The following is a 19709-nucleotide window of genomic DNA, read 5'->3' as shown; positions in this document are numbered from 1 at the left end:
TAAGTGCAGGGGCAGAGAGTTCGGGGTAGGCCAAGAATTACATGAGGAGATTCTGTTAGAAATGAGAGAGCTGCCATCAGGTAATTGCTGTCAACCCATACATTAATGATAGGTGGTGTGAGGGGCACAGAGAAGTCATCAGCCAAATGATATAAATTACTGGTGTATCCATAAATATTGTACTACCATGTTACACAAAATGAGGTCAACCACAAAAAATCTGTGTCATTACAGTACAGACAATAGCAGGAATGTTTTACTTAAGTTTAAATATTCCAATGAGTAAATTTAAGGTTCTTGAAAAGTAATGAATTCCAATACAGTACTGTATATACTGTTATAAATTTTATAACAGTTATACTGGAACATCGAGGGTAAATTAGAGTACAGTATCCTGACAGGAGTATCAACAGAAATTTTGAGGTTATGTAATCCTTACATAGCTACTGTATAAGGAAATGAGAAACTTAAAATTTTACGCTCATCATCAACCTATCTCATGAATAAAAGGATGAGAAAAATTCTGGGGTTACATATTACAACCTATTGATGTAGCTGCAAATAATTAAATCTAACAAGAACATCTGTAAATAAGGCTGAGTGTATCTGTGGGGGTTACATAAAGCTAAGAAATTTCACCAGATTGTGAAATTCAAAACAATGAGTTTTAGTCTACATGGCAATGTATAGTAATCTTCATGGAATAACCTGAATACATTGCACCCAAGAAAACATTGGCTAATATCCAAGCAGGCAGGAATAGGGCAAGTTAGATTATGGAGAGAGGAACAGTTAAGGCAGGTCAGTGTATGGAGAGGAACAGTTAGGACAGGTCGGAGTAGGGACAGTTAACAGTTTAGGACACTGGCCGCCCGACCATATAACAAGCTAATGGTGAAAAGGATAATAGTTTTTTCTACAGAGATTAATCATAGATAAATACAGAAATGGAAAAAATAAAACAGATGAAACTATAATGATTAAAAAAAATGTAATAAATGAAGAATACGTCATAATTTACTGTTAATCGTTTCTTCATTTTACAACTTTAAAAGAATTTACCACACATATATAATAATGATAAAGGATAATAACCATAACCACCATCATAAAAATAAAATTAAATATATATTATTAACAATATGAATATAAATAGGTTATCTATAAATGAATTATGGCCTAAATTTAATAGGTAAATATAATAATGATAAAATAGTGGTAAGTCATTAAAGGTTCTCGGTTGACAGTAGTTTACCTCTCGACCAATCAGCGTCTTAGCTAACCTCTCGACCAATCAGCGTCCTCCAAATAACAACAACATGGCCACGCTCCCGAGGTAGGTGTCAGACTCATCCTCTCACCTTATATCTCTTGTTTCTTATTAATTTAACCTTACATTTATCTCTCTCCTAAATAAATCAGTTGTGTTCTTCCTCCTCTGGTGATGAGAGAAGAGAGTGTGTCCGTAGTGATGAATGGTGAGTGTTTATGACCGGCTTCAGGGACAAACTGGTGTTGTTATTGGTCTTAACAATGTGTACCCAGGTCGTCTTTATGATGGATACTTCTTTTATTGGGTTATTACTACTTATAAGTATAGGGACAGTCAATTAAGTTCTAGTAAGGCATCAGAAGCACACCTTAGTTCCTACTAATTTCACAGTTCGATGATTTGTATTATTTTGCCTAAGTATTAAAAGATACAGAAGCCTAGGTATATATAATGTTTTCTAACTAGATTGTAATTTTTTTTGTAAGCCCAGGTGTCAGATCAGTTAACAAGTACATTCAAAGTAATTGTTGGTGTTTAGGCTTGCACCTTTTGTAATGGGGTTGTTCGTCTTTGGTATTTGCTCGAGAATATAATTTAATGTATATATAGTGAGGGAACTTTTAGCCTTCTAATGTTTATCTGATAAATTCCCATATATAATTCATTACCTCTCCTGTTGCATGCAGTCTCCAAGGATATCTTTAGTCTACCCTAATCTTACCTAAAAATACAAAAATACTTGATCACTAAGAAATACTTGATAGTACAGGGTACAGATTCTAAAGTATTGGACAAAATGAACACCACAATATACTGTACAGTGTAAACATGTTGTCTTTAAGCAGGTCACTTTAATGTATGAATCAGAATTGAAGAAAATGGTATAAAATTCGTTTAACAAATTACAGAATACGTACTGCACATTTTATACTCTGCAGCCTCGGGAATATTGTTTCTTCTGTACCGAAATAAAACTTCAGTACATAGAATCCATAATGAAGCTGAGATTCCATTTAAATAAAGCATCATCAATTACTTAAGGTAATATTTAAAAAGAAAAAGGGAATGTCCAAGAACAGCATTACCACTAGAAGGAGTTGTTCAATTTTGTTACTTTTTTCACCAATGTTCCTATCACTATAGTTAGTATTTTAAGAGGTGATTTATGATTTACAGTCGTAAATCACTGTAGTGGGCAGGACATGAAGTATGAAGGAAATTGTGGGAACTGATCTTATAACTAAAATGATGTTTCTACGTGCTTTGTACGTGAAGAAAATAATTGCAGTGTTTGCCGTAAATATTCCTCCAAAAAATTCTACCGAGTTACCCTGTGTTGTCTGTTTTTTTACAACCGACTCGCTCGGTCCGGGCATACTCTCAGGTCTACTTAAAATGAAAAATTATACCATGATGCTTCAAAAAAGTTGCTTTCATTGGTGCCAGATATCAAAATAGGTACAGTAATTTCTGTTTAATATGGCAGGGGGTCGGGGGACCCGTTGCTTAGGAAGTAAGATTAGGTAGGTTTCTTTGGTTGGTTAGGTCAGGTTCTAGTAAATATTGCCTCATCAAAAATACTTACTATAATGAACATCTGTGGAGAAAGTGAAAAAAAATCAAACAATTCCTTCCGGTGGTAGTAAAACTACCATAGTACTGTTCTACGATAATTGGGTAATGGTCCATATTAGGGGCGCTACCTGACTACCAACTGTAGGATAAACAGGTATTATCACCTGGTAAAAAGGTGCACAAAGAATCTTACATAATTACAACACTATTTATGTGTGGGAGGCTTTACAGTGTCTGCCATGTTTGTTTCTTGTTCAAACTTCAAAAATAATTTTGTTGTTGTAGAAGACTAAAGTAAAATGTATTTTTGGTTAGATTTTGTGGTTCATTTTATGAATGATAAATTACCCAGTACAGTACAGTATCGACGACGCATTTCAGTAACTGCTGGCAACTGTAACTTTCCTGAAGTGCCAGATATGGATGCATTCTATAATTTATCATTCATAAAATGAACCAAAGTAACCATTCACAGAGCTGCAGTGAGTAAATTGCTGCCATGCTAACTATGAGATTGTGGCTAAACTAGATACTGTACAGCAATGGTTGCCCCGCGTGTTCGAGGATAGCCGGTCCTAGGGCCACCTAGGTGTGAATTTGTTTAAGGTGTAGAAGCTGTCGCCAGCACAACAACTGCACCCAAAATTAACGAGTTGCACAACCCAGTGTCAATAAATATTTCATGAAGACTGGACAACTCGCCAACTGCACTGGCTAACCATTACCCAAGAACACGATCTGGAAATCGATTAACATCCAGGTCCCCAATTACTGCTGGGTAGACAAAGGCAAATAGCATAAAAAAACTGGCCCATAGTTTCCCCCTGCCCGGGGATCGAACCCGAGTCCACTGGCTTGCGAGGCGAGCATGCTGACCATTACACCACAGGTCGCCACATTGTACAGTACAGTGTGTGCTTTGGTATTAATATATTTGGTTAGGTTAGATTTTGTCTATAAAACCATTTGTATTGCTGTATTTGTGCTGTAGGATGAATTGGTTAAATATAATTATTACTGAAAGTATTTCCCTTTTCAGGTTGGTTGCTGCGGCAGTATTGTTAACGCTGGTCTGTGCAGTGGATAGAAATAACTTCAAAACATGTCAACAAAGCAGTTTTTGCAGGTTAGTATAAAGATGAAATTAAGAGTTCTCTGGCAGAACTGTGCTGTATACACATATTTTGGTTACAGTTTCAGGTAAGGTCTGCCTTTTATCTTCATTTATTTACTTATTTATTTAATTTATTTTAAATTTTAAATAACAAAGAATAATTAGGTATTCTTTGAAAAATGTGAAATTTCCTTTCAGAAGTGCAGTGGTTACTGTATAAATCATGTACTGTACAGTACTCTTATATCCTCTTTGCCACTGATTAGTTTGTTAGCTGATTGAGCAGTTGGTCACTTCTCGGTTACACACTGTTGGCAAGTGATGGGCATGGACCGACTCCTGAATGTATCTGTACCTGCGTCAGTGTTGGTCAAGTCTGGTTTTGAAAGAGCTCGCACTCGGTGCTGTCACAACACTGGCAGATTGTTCCAAGAGTTTACAATTCTCACATATTTTTATGCAACTTTTCAATGTAAAGACCTGTGGCCAGATGGTTGAGATTACATTAGTTCTAGTGCTGTATATTGAGGAGAATTTGTAAAATCAACTGTGTAGAGAGATGTTATGCCCTGCTCTTACTAGTTAGATAATATGGAAACCTTTAAGTGTATTAAGTATTTTTTTATATGTACAGTTACTTATTCTGTTTTTTACAGGCGTCACCGTGCCATAAAACCCGGAGAGAGTCCCTATCTCCTCTTAACTGACACTGTTAGTGTAACGGATGAGGGAGTGTTTGCAGATGTGCTGAATGAGAAAAATAGAGTATTTTTCATTCTTGAAATATACCCGCTTAAAGACTCGACTCTTCGCATCAAGATCAATGAGAAGAATCCAATCAAGCAGCGTTTTGAAGACCCATATGCTTTAACTGGTGATGGCCAGTCTGAGACGTAAGTGTGGTTTCCCTTTAACCTTTAGGTTATGTGAAAGTCTTAATATTAATGGTGGATGGTGGGGTCATTTGTATCTTTGATAATAGTATAAAATTACATCACACTCTTATTTAGTCCTTCCCTTCCATTCTGGATAAAAATCAGATGAAGAACTTTATTCTCGTTGCAGGTTTGAAGTGGTTGATCGCTCGTCAGATGGCTTGACAGTAAAGTTTGGGACAAATCGTGCAGTGGTGAAAGCCAAGCCACTAAAGATTGATGTATATAATGGAAAGGAGCTTGTAGTCAGCACCAATGCTCGTGGCCTCCTGAAATTTGAACACTACCGTAACAAACCAGAGAGGTGAGTTTGGTGCATTCAGAACTATATTGAAATATTCTGGGGGGGTTTAAAATAACTTTTTTAGACAATTTTTTTCTGCTGTAGTAAAAAGTTCAGTAGCTTTTATGAGGAAAGAGGATACTGGAAGTGAATAATAATTTGCTACAGACTGAGGGATGCCAAGTCATGTTTTCTCTTAATTCCCATGCATAAGTTGAGGCTTAAACCATGGCATGAATCATTTTCTATTTGTCCAACCCTAGCAGAAATGCAGGTGCCTATATACAGTACAGTACTTGTGTAAGACCGGCTAATATTTATGAAAAGTTTTGTGTATATTTGTATTTATTTTTTTGTGAAATTCTTATTGTTGTGATAAGTTACAGCTGTGCGAGTGAATGAAGGGAGAAATGGATGTTTGCTCTCGATTCTCTGAACCTACTTGCTTTAGTAATGAAGATCCTTTGTAAGCAGTAAACATGAAAATATTTTATTGCTTATAGTAATGACCAGCCTGCTGAAGGAGAGGACCCTGGAAATGCATTACCACTGGAAGATGAAGATGCCAATGGGCTCTGGGAGGAGACGTTTAAGGGTCACACAGACTCCAAGCCTCATGGTCCTGCCTCAGTGGGCATGGACATCTCCTTTATTAACTCCAAGCATGTCTACGGGATCCCTGAGCATGCAGATTCCTTCTCTCTTAAGGAAACTACGTAAGTAATAAACACTTTTATGTTCTGTGGTTTTTATTGTTGAAACATAATTGATATCAAGTACATTATTTGACTCCATATATGCTGTCCGTAAGTTATAAGGGTAGTGGTTGACCAGGAAAGATCCCTTCATTTAGTTTTACTAGATACTCCTTGTATTTTGAGTTCTGCCCATTTACTCGTGAGGAGGACTCCTTATAACACTGGGGTCAAACTCACAAGCTTGTTGGTACTGCATGGTTTATGCTGGTTATAAAATGGAATTTCTGGTATTACCTCATAATTAGGACCACAAGGTCAAAGATTAAGGTTGCTTGCTAAAAATAATTATGATGTAAAATGCTGTCAACGTAATTAGCTACTCTTATTTTGGATGGATTGATTTTGAATTTGACTTCACATCATCATTACCAGTTAAAGATTTGCATGTGCATTTTTAGGGTCAATCAAAGGTCAGAGGCATTATTCTTAAAAAGATTCATCAACGTGGCTGGTCGTGAAATAGGGCTTATGAGATCAAAGGTTCCTGTTGCCAACTAACTGGTTAAGGGACTACTTAACTTATTCTGGTTGTTTTTATGAGTAAAAGAATAACAATTGGTTTTAGGGATTTATTTTGTATTCTAATGTTTAAAAAATTATAGTTTGTTACCCTGTTTATTATATCACAGTTGTTGGCTGCAATAGTGAAAGGATTAAATGAGGTAATGCAAACGTTTTCTCTCAGGTCAACAGAGCCATACCGTCTTTACAACTTGGATGTTTTTGAATATGAGCTGGACAATCCAATGGCATTGTATGGATCAGTTCCAGTAATGTTGTCTCATACTCCTCGTCAGAGTGCTGCTGTCTTTTGGCACAACACTGCAGAGACCTGGGTTGACATAAAGGTATAGAGCTATGACTTTTGTAGTTTGATTAAGCTAATTTGTGAATTTTTTGAAAACTTTTTAACTGCTGTGGGTAGCTGAAGATTTATCCTAATATTTCATGAAGGCTAATATTTTAAATGAATTAAATATTTATGCTAGCATACCCTGTACTGTATGGTGCAATTTATGGCTGTTAGGAGTAGTTAATTGAGGATTTTTTTTGTACCTCTTAAACTGAAGTTCAGAGGTAGTGTATACATACTGGATTTAACCTACATGTGTATCAATAGGTACTGTACAAGATAGTGTCTGCATAACATGATTGTCTTGTCAGTTATTGTTGGAAATTTTGCAGGTAGTACTTGTACATTACTTGGCTTCTGGGTAGGAGGACTCGCTCTCATTTTGGGGTCGGGTCACATTTGTTAATCAGAGGATGGAATATGTTAGCCCATGTCTTTAATATAATGTTGAATAATATAACACTAAAGAATATTATTACAGGCAGTTGAAATTAATGTATAGAATATTAAGACCATTAAAAATTTATTAGGCAAGTATTTTTTTTTACTGAACCTCATCTAACCCGGTGTGTGTGCCCAGCAGGATTTAATGTTTTATCCACGTCCCCACAGAAACTACCAGACACCAATGTTGTATCGTCCATCACTGGTTTCTTCTCTGGTGGTGACTCTGATCCCCCTCAAGTCTCAACTCACTGGTTCTCAGAGTCTGGTGTAATAGACCTTTTTATCATGATTGGCCCACGTCCCATGGATGTGTTTAGGCAGTATGGAGCTCTCACTGGGAACTACAACCTTCCTCCGGTAAATAGAGCGTCATTATTTTGGGGGAACTGGGTGGGGAAGCAGATGGGAAGTTTGTGTATTTAAAAAAAATCTTTATTGAAGAGGCAATTGATTCTACCATTCTGCTCTAAGATAGTAAATAAATTTTTCATAACCATGAGTGGTCTTTGCTTGGGTTTAAGTGAGGCTGTTCATGAGTTTCTAGATGCTTGTTACAACTATGATGAATATCCTTTTGAGATATTTTGCCCATAATATTTAATATTTTGGATTTAAATTTTTTTTTAAGTTTTGGGCATTACTGTACAGATAAAATTAATTGAAATTTTGAATACAAAACCCAAAGATTGTGCATCTTGAGTTATGTAGGTAGACTCAAACTGGACAGATTGGTTTTCTTACTTAGTATAGGTAGTAACACAATTAAAAGAAGTAATGGTAGTACTGTGGTACTATTTCTAGAAGTAAAGAGCCTCATCAGGAAAGAAGACCGTTCTTATATGAAAAATGAAAGGCTCAATTTCCTAAAAATTTTTACTTTAGCTTGCAGTTTTTGGCATTTTTGTGGTTGGTGTCAGAATGATCTGCCTGCTGTACTGTGGTGGTTCAGGTGTTCATTATGTGAATATATTTCATCAGCTGTTCAGCCTTGGGTATCATCAGTGTCGCTGGAATTACAATGATGAAGAGGACGTACGTCAAGTGAACGAGAACTTTGACATCCATGACTTGCCAATGGATGTCCTCTGGCTTGATATTGAACACACAGATGGGAAGAGGTAAATATTGACAAAATCCTTCTTGGATGCTTAACTTTTTCTTGAATGTCTAACTGTCCCATCTAAGGGTTGTGCATAAGCCTAGTTTATGTTGAGTAAGGCAATTACTTGATAAAAATTTCAAGGTGTTTGATTTTATTACTACAATTGCTTGTTTTGAATAGAATCCAAAACTGACGATATGTTCTGCATATAACAAGTGGTGTTAATGACTGTAGCTTGTATTCTTAGGTCATAATACAGTACAGGTACTTGTAGCCTGTTAAGATAATCTTTCTGCTGCTGCCTTGACATTTGATTTTTTTTTAACTCCAGTTCATATGTAACCTCTTACAAATCTTCTGGTCTTAGGTACTTCACTTGGGATCACAACAAGTTCCCACATTCTCTGGAGATGATCGCTAACTTGACTGCCCGTGGTCGTAAGCTGGTTACCATCGTTGACCCTCACATCAAACGTGACAACAACTATTTCTTCTATAAAGAGAACCATGACCGTGATCTTTTTGTACACACAAAGGATGGGAGTGAATTTGATGGTAAGCCATCATTTAGTGAAGTAGAAGTTGTCATGTTAATAAAAAAAAAAGATGAATATTTCAGAAATTTCTAAGGAAGGCAGGCCATTATAATTTGTTTGTAAAGGGATTAGTGGCTTCAATGGTTCTTTAATATACAGCATAAGTAAGTTTTAAATGGTTTTGATTCTGGAGTAATATACAGAAAAAAGTCTTATGTTGGATTTCTCGACAGATGTTTGGTGAAATTTTTTAAAATATCGGGCATGAAGACCATTGGTGCCGTACTTAAGATATGTGTCGGGAAAGATTATGAAGATGTACCTCTTCAGATTGTTGGCAGATTTGTAAAAGATTTTAGGCATAATTTTGTCATTGGTGTGTGGTCCTTAGATCTAGTTACTATAGTCATTTTTGAGTTAAATGCTGAGGTCATGGTGGAAAATAAGAGCTCTTTGTGTGACCCAAATAACATGATATACAGGACTGTATTATAAGAGTTGCTGTTTGATGCTGATCATCAGATTTGGGTGTTTGGAACCAAAGTAACACCGGCTCTAATGATGAGTTGATACTTCAAGTATTGTTTTTGATCAAATTTTCTGCAGTAAAGATTAATAATTTTTAGGTGAAAGAAGGATAGTGTGTTTCCAGCAGACTTAGATTATATAGGACAAGGCTTGATGAGGTGAGAAAAAAATTAAATTTAAAGATTGAGTATTGATGGTATGGCAGTAATGTGTGTGTATCTCTCACTAATGTGTCCTGGGTTCTAGTCCTGGTCTAGAGCAGATGTGAGATGGGTATTATCCAGTGTGATCTTCCCAAGCATCACAGGTTTTCTCTGGACACTTCATCTTCCTCCTGTACTAAGACTGGACAAAAAAGTTCTTAACTAATTAACAAAAAGCAAACCAACCGTTTGAGTGGCTTTTGAACTGATACAGTATTTGGTAAAATACAGAATTCTCGTGATAGTTACAGCAGCAGGCGTTAAAAGACATTTCGTACTAATAGACTGACTTGCACAGCAATAGTCCTTGCTTGGCCTATGCTGACAGACCTCATTACCAGTTTTGGGTCTCAATAGTTTTTTTTTTTTCAGGATGGTGTTGGCCAGGATCATCATCATACCTCGACCTGACCAATCCAGAAACTCGCAGCCATTATAGTGACACCTACATGTTGGACCGCTACAAGGTAAGCTACAGAGCCATGGTGTTCTTAGCTTTAGTAAATGAAAATAGAAGGAAATAAATTTTGAAAACCTGAATAATGGCTTTGAAAGCATCTCTGTGAGAGTGATGGGCAGTAATGTAGTCCAAACCACTAAGTCTGAGACTGATGCTCAGAGATTTAATCAACATCTTCTATTGACTGGAGTAGTTGTGTCAACCAGCTATAGTTTTAAACGCGAAGGACCCTGCACTGCAGTGCACAGTGGAGAGGGGCGGTGAAAAAACAAACTGCATAATATTTGAATTTTGAAGATTTGGCTAGTAGCTGATCTTCATTACTCTCTACGTAATTGTTTTGTTTGTTTTATTGGATATTTATACTACCAACTATGACTATTTTTCTTTGTTTCCTATACTGTTCTCCCAACTTTACCAACTATTTGGAACTCTCTGACTTCACTTCTTTCCACAAGTTGTTGCTATCCACACACCCCAACACCGAGATCCTCTACCTAAGGGATTTCAATGTACATCACAGAGTGACTTGGCTCTCCAAGGGATGACCCAGGTGGAGCTGGGGCACTCTTTTTTTTCCTTACTTAATGATCTGGAACAAATAATTAAACTCTAAACGTGTCCCAGATTGACAAGATCAACTTACGAACATTCATGATCTTTGTTTTACCTCTAACCCCTCACACTATTCATACTTAATTTTTACCCCTTCGGGTCTTCTGATAATCTATTTCTACTAAATCAAATTGGGCACGACCACCTCCCCCACCTCCTTCTAAATGCCAACTATGGCAATATCGGAGGGCAAACTGGCAATCTTTGCGAGAATTCTTCACCGACTTTCCTTGGGATGAATGTTGCTTTTCCACTCGGGATGCCTCGGTATGTGATGACAGCATTGCTGGAGTTATACAGGGTGGTATGAGTGCATTTATCCCATCTTCTACCAAAACTTTTGCTTTACAATCATGGTTTGATCACTCCTGTTCTCTTGCATGTAGGGAGAGAGATAGGGTGTATAAAGTTATGAAACCATCGCCTTCTCCTATTACCCACTCCTCTTTTATTACTTGTAGGAATCGTTGTAAGGCTATTCTTCGTTGGGCCAAATGGAATTTTATAGAAAGAAAGACTGCTGACCTGACTACCGTAACTCTTCTTCTAGTAAATCATTCTGTTCCTTAACCAAAAACATCTGTAATAACTTCTGTACTGCTCCTTTTCCTCCTCTCTTCTAACCTGATAACTCTCTCCATGATAAAGCCAATCTCTTTGGCACCTTATTCTCCTCTAATTCCATCTTAGACACTTCTAACTATCCCTTCTACTCCTACTGAACCTATGCATTTTCCTATAATCTCCACTCGTAAGGTTGCTGGTGTGTTATCCAGGTTGGATGTAAGTAAGGTGCGTGGACTGGACGGAATACCCCCTTGTGTTCTGAGGGAGTGTGCTGAAGTTCTAGCCCCTGTGCTTGCTTGCCTCTTTTGCCTGTGCCTCAAAACCCAAACTTTTTCTTCTTCTTGGAAGCATGCCTTAGTTCAGCCCATCCCGAAGTAGGGTGACCATTCTAATCCCTCAATTGCCCCATTGCCTTCATTTCATCCCTTTCTAAGATTTTCGAAATTATCTTAAACTCGTTTTATGTCACCTTGAATGCCTTTCTCTTTTGTTGGATCACCAGTATGGCTTTCGCCAGGCGAGATCTACTGGTGATCTGCTCTCCTACTTCACCCATCTTTGGTCATCCTCTCTCAGGGATTATGGGGAAACTTTCGTCATGGCCCTCGACATCTCCGAAGTATTTGACAGGGTGTGGCACAAGTCTTTGCTTTCTAAACTTCCCCACTTACATGAACTGGCCCCCAGTCTGGTTTGGAAGGGGATCTGGATTAAGCGAGTCCAAATTAGATGGAATTTATTGTATTGTAATAATCGGTGAGTGATATCTGTGTTGACTTGGGTCACATTGCCAAAGAAAATGGAGTAAGTCACTTGGGTAGTGGAATAGCGGTCTGAGTAGTGATCTGAGGAGAAGTAACTCCCAGAAACTGAACCCAGACTTAACCAATTGACTACTCCTTCCCAACTGACCTAAAAGTTAATTAATATAGTTGTGGTCTCGAAAGGTCTCGTGCAAAAATCTGAGACAAAGGATGTCGGAGACAGAAACCAGAAAAAGGGTCCTAAGAGATCTACATCACTGCTGATGTGAATTTGAATGTGGAACAAGGAAGTGGATTAAATTTTGGGGATGCAAGGAGAAGAGAGATGGAGAGAGGCTGATAAAAATGTGTTGAGAGAGGTTGGATATTGGGAAAAGAAAGTCATTGAAGTGAGAAAATACTGATAAAAATTTGTTGGTTAAGGAAATCGATTGCCCAAAAGACAAACCATGGAAGTGCCAGCAACACGCTCCACGTGTCCTGAAGGCTCCATATATAATGTGCTGTATTTGCACTGACCTTAATGAGTTCTTTGGCCAAGAGGGCCCACTTTTAATTTCAACACACTGTGGTATGATAAGTGACTTTTAGTAGGAGTCTTAATTTCAGGAGGTGTTAGGTATTTCTTTCAGAAGTGTTTCTAGGTAACTCATCCTTTACATTTATTTATTATTTCAGGGCTCAACTTTGGATACCTTCATCTGGAATGATATGAATGAGCCTTCAGTGTTCAGCGGTCCTGAAGTCACAATGCAGAAAGACAACCTTCATCCAGGTCTCGGGGTTGAACACCGGGAGATTCACAATGTCTATGGAATGCTGTTTGTAAGTTGATAAATAAAGTAGAAATCTGTGCATGTAGAAAAAAAGGACTGATTTGTACTTGGGGTTTTGTTAGTGCATTATGAGTGTAATTTGTGTGATTTGGTGTCAAATGTTTAAAAAAAAATAGTGATTTACTGTATATACAGTAAAGTAGTCACTTTGATGCCTTTTTATTGGAAGTTGGATGATATCTTGGGAATTCACAGTAGAAATCATTGTTGTACAGTTCAAACATCAGTTTACACCTAGACTAGTGTTACACGTTCTAAAGAATTTTAGGTTTTGTTTTATTGAAACAAGTGAAGCCCTTTGTTTCTGCTTTCGTGATTGGTGAATTAATGACTATTATGTTCAGAAATTATGTTCTCTCGGATAATGACAGACAAACAAGATGACACAAATTGAGATGAGAGAGATGCAGAAATAAGTGATTATAAGATAGATTAAAATATTTGACTGCTAGTATGGTCTTTTGTTTTGGGTTTGGTTTAGCAAAATGAAGTGCTGTAATGTACTGTACAGTATATGATGTTCAAGAGAGAATTACACTATCTCCATGTCCTTGTTAAGAATAATGAATTTAATTTTAGATAATTTCCCCAGATCACCTAAGATGTCATCATTAGAGCTGCCTAAGCTTTACTATATAATATAAAGGAAGAGTCACTTATATATTCAGTTAGGGAGAATAAATAGAAAAAGCCCTTCCCTTTCATATTGTAGCCAGCAGACACATGGCTGCTCAAACATCATGTCACTTTTATTTTCCACCGAGCAAATGTCGTGGCAGCCTGTTCTAACTTAGTATTGAGCCATTGTATTTAATCAAGAATGGTGTATTTTTACCCTGGTAGTTCTTAAGCTTGCTAAATGTAGACTAAAGGAAATTCCTTCTCGATAGCTCTTCCAAGTGGTGCCATGTCAAGATGGGGGTCTACTTAAAATAGGTGAGGAGAGGGAAGACCAGGAAGGGTTGGGCAAGGGAAGCACTTAGAGAGGAAAGGGGTTGACTTGGAGGAGGCTGCAGTGAATGTACATCATTGGAGAGTTTTTTCTTTGGGATGGACCTGCTGCTCATGGGTAATAATATAATTGGTTGTGTAAAATGACAGGAATAAACTGTATCGACATCCTTGCCTTGTCAGGGAAGGTATACATTTTAATGGAACACATTGTAGCAGTTAGAGAATGAATAACAGCTAATAAAGTCTTGGGAGAAGGAAAAATGAATGGCATTTTATGTGGAGATAATGTATTTGTCCTACTATGCTGCAGATATTTACAAATCATATTAGATGTTGATGTTTGTGTAATTCTTTCCAGTTATTGACTTCAGAGGGCTTACGTAAATTTTTATTTCAACAGCATCAAGGTACATTTGAAGGGCTTTTGCGTCGGTCAGATGGTCGTATAAGGCCATTCATCCTGACTCGTGCTCACTATGCTGGTACACAGCGTTCCTCAGCAGTATGGACTGGAGACAACACTGCAGACTGGGGTCATCTACGTATATCAGAGCCTATGCTGCTCTCTCTCTCTGTAACGGGCATTACACATGTGGGTGCAGATGTTGGTGGATTTTTCGGCAATCCAGATAGTCACCTCCTATCTCGATGGTATCAGGTATGTATGTGTTAGATAATTTTGGTTCCTGGACTTGACCACATATTAAGAAATTTGAAAAAATTTCGGAGTGAATTATTGGTGTATAATTGTGATTATTCGGATTGAATGATTTATTTTTATAAATGATTGGTTGTATTGTAGCTACTAATTTTAAGCTAAGCTTTTATTTTGGTAGTGGTATGAAAAAATTAGAGATTTATGTATTAAATGGCAATTATATTCTTATATGGAAAATATAGGGAAAATATAGATTTCATGAAAGGTAGATGTATGTTGTGTTGAAGGGTTCATACTAGTGTGAACCCGCTGCATGGTGCAGTAGTGCATCATAGTGTGGAAGTGTGCCTCATACCACACCCATATACAATATTTACATATTTTCTTGAGCTGTAGTTCCACTTAGCCAATTGATAAACAGGTTAAAGACAGTCGTAGAGAAGATGTGTAATCGTTCACATTTGTGCAGTACTTTTGCGAGGGGTTTTCTTTGTTTTGACCAGTCTGTCTTGTTGCATTACTACTCAGGCAGGAGCATTCCAACCATTCTTCAGAGCCCATGCTCATCAAGACACCAAGCGTCGTGAACCGTGGATGTTTGATGGGGAAACGCAACGCATTATTAGAAATACTCTTCGTCAGCGATACCAGTATCTGCCTCTTTGGTATACTCTCTTTTATGAAAATGAGTTAACAGGTAAGCTCTTTAGAATACTAAAACTTGTACTATTCACCAGTGCCCTAAATTGAATGGGTATGCAAATACCCAAATTTAACAATCTTTGAAATTTATATTTCTAGTGGAGAATGTTTGTTTTGAGGAAGTGCTTTTTAATTAAGTTTAGGTTTGTGTTTAGGGTTTGAATATGTTGGCCACAGAACATGGGAAGAGGCAGTGCTGATGTGTGTGATCCTTTCTAACCTAAGCTAACCTTCATTGGAAACTTTCTATAAGGCTAAACTATTACCCAAGAAAATTATTGTTGGTGATCTTGGCCCATGTAATGATTGGGCCCAAATCACTAAAATGGGCCAAGGTCACCACTGAATTTGGGCCGAAATTATCATGGACCAGCTTGACTGACACTGGGGAGAGAGCATCGCCTGACTATTGTTCGTGACTGTACAATACACAATATTTACCATTGGGCGGGATCTTTCTGCTGAGATTCCCGAGATGATAAATTGAGTATTGTTGTTGTTGTAAATGTTTGAATTTTGTGATAATGTTTTTACTGTCATCACCTAAATCTGTGTATTTGTGAAAGAGACGCAGAAGTGCCATTTGTTTTTGAAAGTCCCATGTTTCTGGTGTTTGGAATTCTTGGGTTGTACTGTATGTATGTGAGATTTTTAGAAGTTATTTCCAGTGATGCATTATGGGATGTGAAACTTAAGTTCTGTGACTTATGGCTGGCATTTAATCAGGTGCTCCACCAATGAGGCCCATTTGGGTCGACTTCCCGGAGGATGAAGCCTCGTATGCTGTTGATTATGAGCATCTGGTTGGTTCGTCACTTCTTGTTCGACCGGTTGTGGAGGAGGGAGCAACCACAGCCTCTGTGTATTTTCCACCAGGAGTTTGGTATGATGTAATAGATTTAACAACGTACACTGGCCCAGGCAGCGTCACTGTTTCTGCACCAAGAGATAAGGTAAGTTATTGGTGTACTGTACTGTGTTTGATTATAATGTTCATGTTTAGTAATAAGTACATTTAATTGTCTTTTTCTTCATTAGTGATTTTATTAATTTTTTTATTGAACTTTATTAAACTTTTGCTGGGTGAGGTTATAGGGGGTTACCTATTTTGATAGGCATGACACTAACAGACTGTTTGGGGTAGGTTGTATGGGTACAGTGCACTAGGTACAGTACTGAGCTTTCTGTTCATAAGGCAATGTGGCCAGTAATTCACTTATCCTCCCAACTTTAAGGTTAGGTATCCATCCACAGCTGGGACAGGAGGGAAGCACTTTATCTACTATATTCTACGAACTATTATTCATTTTTAATACTTTTTCTATTTTTAAGTCAAATTAAGCACTTGCCTGAGCCACAAAATAAGAAAGGCAGCAATGAAAACTAAGTAACCATGCTTATGTAAAGTTATTTATCAACAGGGTGGCTTGTGAGAAGTATGATACTGTACCCTGATGTCTGGCTCAACCCAAATGTGTTTTATTCACCTAAAGTGAATTTTTAAGTGATATAAAGGTGTCTTAAAAGATTTTTGACACATTTTATCCTATTGAAATGAAAGTTTACTGCTTTATGATCTATATTTTAATTATTGTTTGCTTTTAATGAGTTGCTTAGTTTGCTGTACTTGACCATTTCACCGTGTCGTCTGATATAATTATTCCCAACAAGTGTCATTCCTGTGAAATGTGGGTAGTTAGTGGAAATTCGCATTTTTTATAAAAAAATATTGAAAAAATTAATTCTGTTATTCATCTCTGTAATTTTTTTTTATGTAAATTATAAACAGGTTTTGAGGTCTAATAGTGGTACTGTATCTCACCTGGAATAATTTTGGGTGAAGCCAAACCAAACAGACAATACAAACACATTTATTTCAATGAGCATCAAACTTGGATATATTCACTTGCAAGGAAGTGACACAACTTGCAATCATCTTCTGTTTTACACTCCTGGCTCTGTAAAGGGAGATAAAATAAGTACAATCACATACCATTAGTAAATAACAAAAATAAATGCCGGTAATTAGTTACAGTACTAAAAATATTTGTTCTTCCACATTCATGGGAAGCCAAATACAGTGGTACTGTAGTTCAGTAATAGTCATCAACTGCTGTAAAATAGCCAGAATATACGTACAGTACTGCATTGACGTATATTCATCACTATTTGCAGTCTATCTTTCTTTTATATATATATTTTCATACTTGACACACACTGGCTATCCCCATATAACAGAATGAAAATAACCTTATTTATTTGGTTGATAGGCGATAAAAAATCTCATATGATGGTCGGCAATACCTGGTCTAAGGCATCCGGCATCTTTTGCAACTCCATATGTTTGTGTTGTGGTTGAGCCTTTTCCTTCATCCGTTAAGTCATATTCTTTCATAAAATTGTAAAGATACTTTTTGGAGAGTGTGTACAGAATCTCATTCAAATTAAGAGGAGTATAGGTTAAATATATTGCCAGTTGTGGTGAACTTTATAATCCTCGTTTTATACACTATTTTATTTGGCAGATCCCAGTTTACCAGAGAGGTGGAACCATAATTCCCCGCAAAGATAGAGTTCGTCGGGCCTCTTCCCTCATGCGAGATGATCCATACACACTGTCGGTAGCCTTGGACTCCTTTGGAAAGTCTCAGGGAACTCTATACATTGATGATGAACACACCTTTGATTACAGACAGGTGAGGATGAGAAACGTTTGCATGTATTTAACCCTCAAATGTTAAGGCTGAAACTAAGGAGTTAGGTTGTTGTGGAACTTTCTTATTACCTTAAGTTCAAGATTGGAAGGGGATGTTTTGAACATTGTTATAACAGACATTTAAATAACATGTTTACTGTCAAATTACCTGAAAATGTTATGCAGTGATTAGTTGTTCTTTCTGCTATTGTACACAATATCATAGCTCATTTATATATATTTTTTTCCACAGGGAAAATTCCTCTATTTAGCTCTTGCATTTGAAGGTGGAATATTAACCTCGAAGAAAATTGATCCAATTGGCAATTACAAGACGGGATCGTGGCTGGAACGAGTCATCATTGTTGGACTTGAGAAACGCCCAGCTAAAGTTACTATACAAAGTGCATGTAAGTTGTTAAGGTTTTTTTAATTGAATATTTGCTCAATTACATAAAAGGCTCTAGTGTAACTGTAGTGCAGTGTTTAAAGTTCCTAATTTAATGAGTTTGTTGAGCTCTTTTGTGTGACTGTTTTAAAATACATACTGTAATTTTGTCTTGCAGCCCTAGGTAGCCGTGACTTGGAGAGCTTCTTTGAAAGTGGTGGCGGTGCCCATGCTAGTCATTTAACCATACGGAAACCAGGAGTTAGCATGCGCGAGGAGTTCACCATCACGATCCAGTGAGCCAGAGCTTTCATTAGACAGTTTTAACATTTGTAGTGTTGTTTATGGAGGGATTATGCCACTAAACTTCTTGTGAAGAAGTTTTATTATTTTGTAAGTACAGGTACTGTATGTGGGATCTAGAGTTTTGAATGCTAATGTATAAGAGTTAAAAATTCTATTTATTCTTCAGTAAACATATTTACAGTAGAGTTGTTGAAAGTGGTTGTGTATTGTCACAAGGTAAGTTCCCATTTCTACATTAGATGAATGTTAGTTGTATTTGAAAATTTTTTACACATTAAAAAGATGCATTTTATAACAGTATGGAATCGTGTTATTGACACCAATGTACCTTCTTTAATATAGCTGGTTTATATGTGTGCAAGTATGAATTGTTTGTTTATTCATATATATATACAGTTTCTGCTCGATTTACGACATTCGACTTATGACAACCTGGACATACGACGGCCATGGTCTTATAAAATATTTTTCTCGTTACGTATTTTCGAGTCCCGACGTTTGGTCGTAATGTGACAGTACAATATTTTTTAAGTCCCCCACTGCTGTCTCCTCACGCCCCACCACTGCTGCCTCTTCACTCCCTAAAGATGATCTAATATCTTCAACAAGCAAGTATGTTAACCTGTCTGAAGAAAGCAAACTTGATGACCCACCCAGCCCTGTCTCCTCTGCTTCATCCAATTAATGTAGTCTCGTTGCTTAATTAAATTTTTTTTGAGGCCCCGTGTGCATTCAGCTGACTACATTCAAGGTAAGTGCACAGCAACACTTTATTAAGTTTCATTATTAATTACTTTTACTGTACTGTATTTCATTTTAGAATTTCAATGTATTATTTTCGCCTTTTCGACTTACGACCAAATTGACTTACGACCCGGTCGTCGGGACGGAATCCCCGACGTAAGTCGAGGAGACTGTACAGTATACTGTATTTTGTATGAACATAAAATGACAGTATATTGATATATTATAAACATTGCTATACAGTATGTGTCTTGAATACTGTACTGTATGTACACAGGAAAGGTAGAGGAAATGAAGCTATTATTCTTTGTTACGATTTACTTACAATATTATTGTAATTTTTCCTAAAGTGCACAATACAATTTTGTTATGGAAGATATTATAAGGAAGGCTGGTGCTTCTCATGTGGGGGT

General features: G+C 37.1%; 1 protein-coding gene across 1 annotated transcript; it reads left to right on the top strand.

Moving 5' to 3' along the window:
* The first annotated feature begins 1300 nt into the window (after window positions 1-1300).
* LOC121854695 (neutral alpha-glucosidase AB-like) lies at window positions 1301-18852 on the top strand. The gene is made up of 17 exons (XM_042349410.1): window positions 1301-1336; window positions 3888-3974; window positions 4619-4855; window positions 5028-5201; window positions 5684-5896; window positions 6624-6786; window positions 7404-7595; window positions 8217-8356; window positions 8708-8895; window positions 9980-10074; window positions 12692-12838; window positions 14204-14461; window positions 14990-15158; window positions 15890-16116; window positions 17689-17859; window positions 18112-18268; window positions 18425-18852. Exons 1-17 carry the CDS (start codon window positions 1320-1322, stop codon window positions 18544-18546), a joined length of 2757 nt encoding a protein of 918 aa, XP_042205344.1. The 5' UTR covers window positions 1301-1319; the 3' UTR covers window positions 18547-18852.
* The last annotated feature ends 857 nt before the right edge of the window (window positions 18853-19709 follow it).

Source organism: Homarus americanus, unplaced genomic scaffold (genome assembly GCF_018991925.1).
Source record: "Homarus americanus isolate GMGI-L3 unplaced genomic scaffold, GMGI_Hamer_2.0 scaffold53233, whole genome shotgun sequence".
Lineage (NCBI taxonomy): Eukaryota > Metazoa > Arthropoda > Malacostraca > Decapoda > Nephropidae > Homarus > Homarus americanus.
Note: the sequence above shows the minus strand (reverse complement) of the source record. Positions and strands in the feature narration are given on the sequence as shown.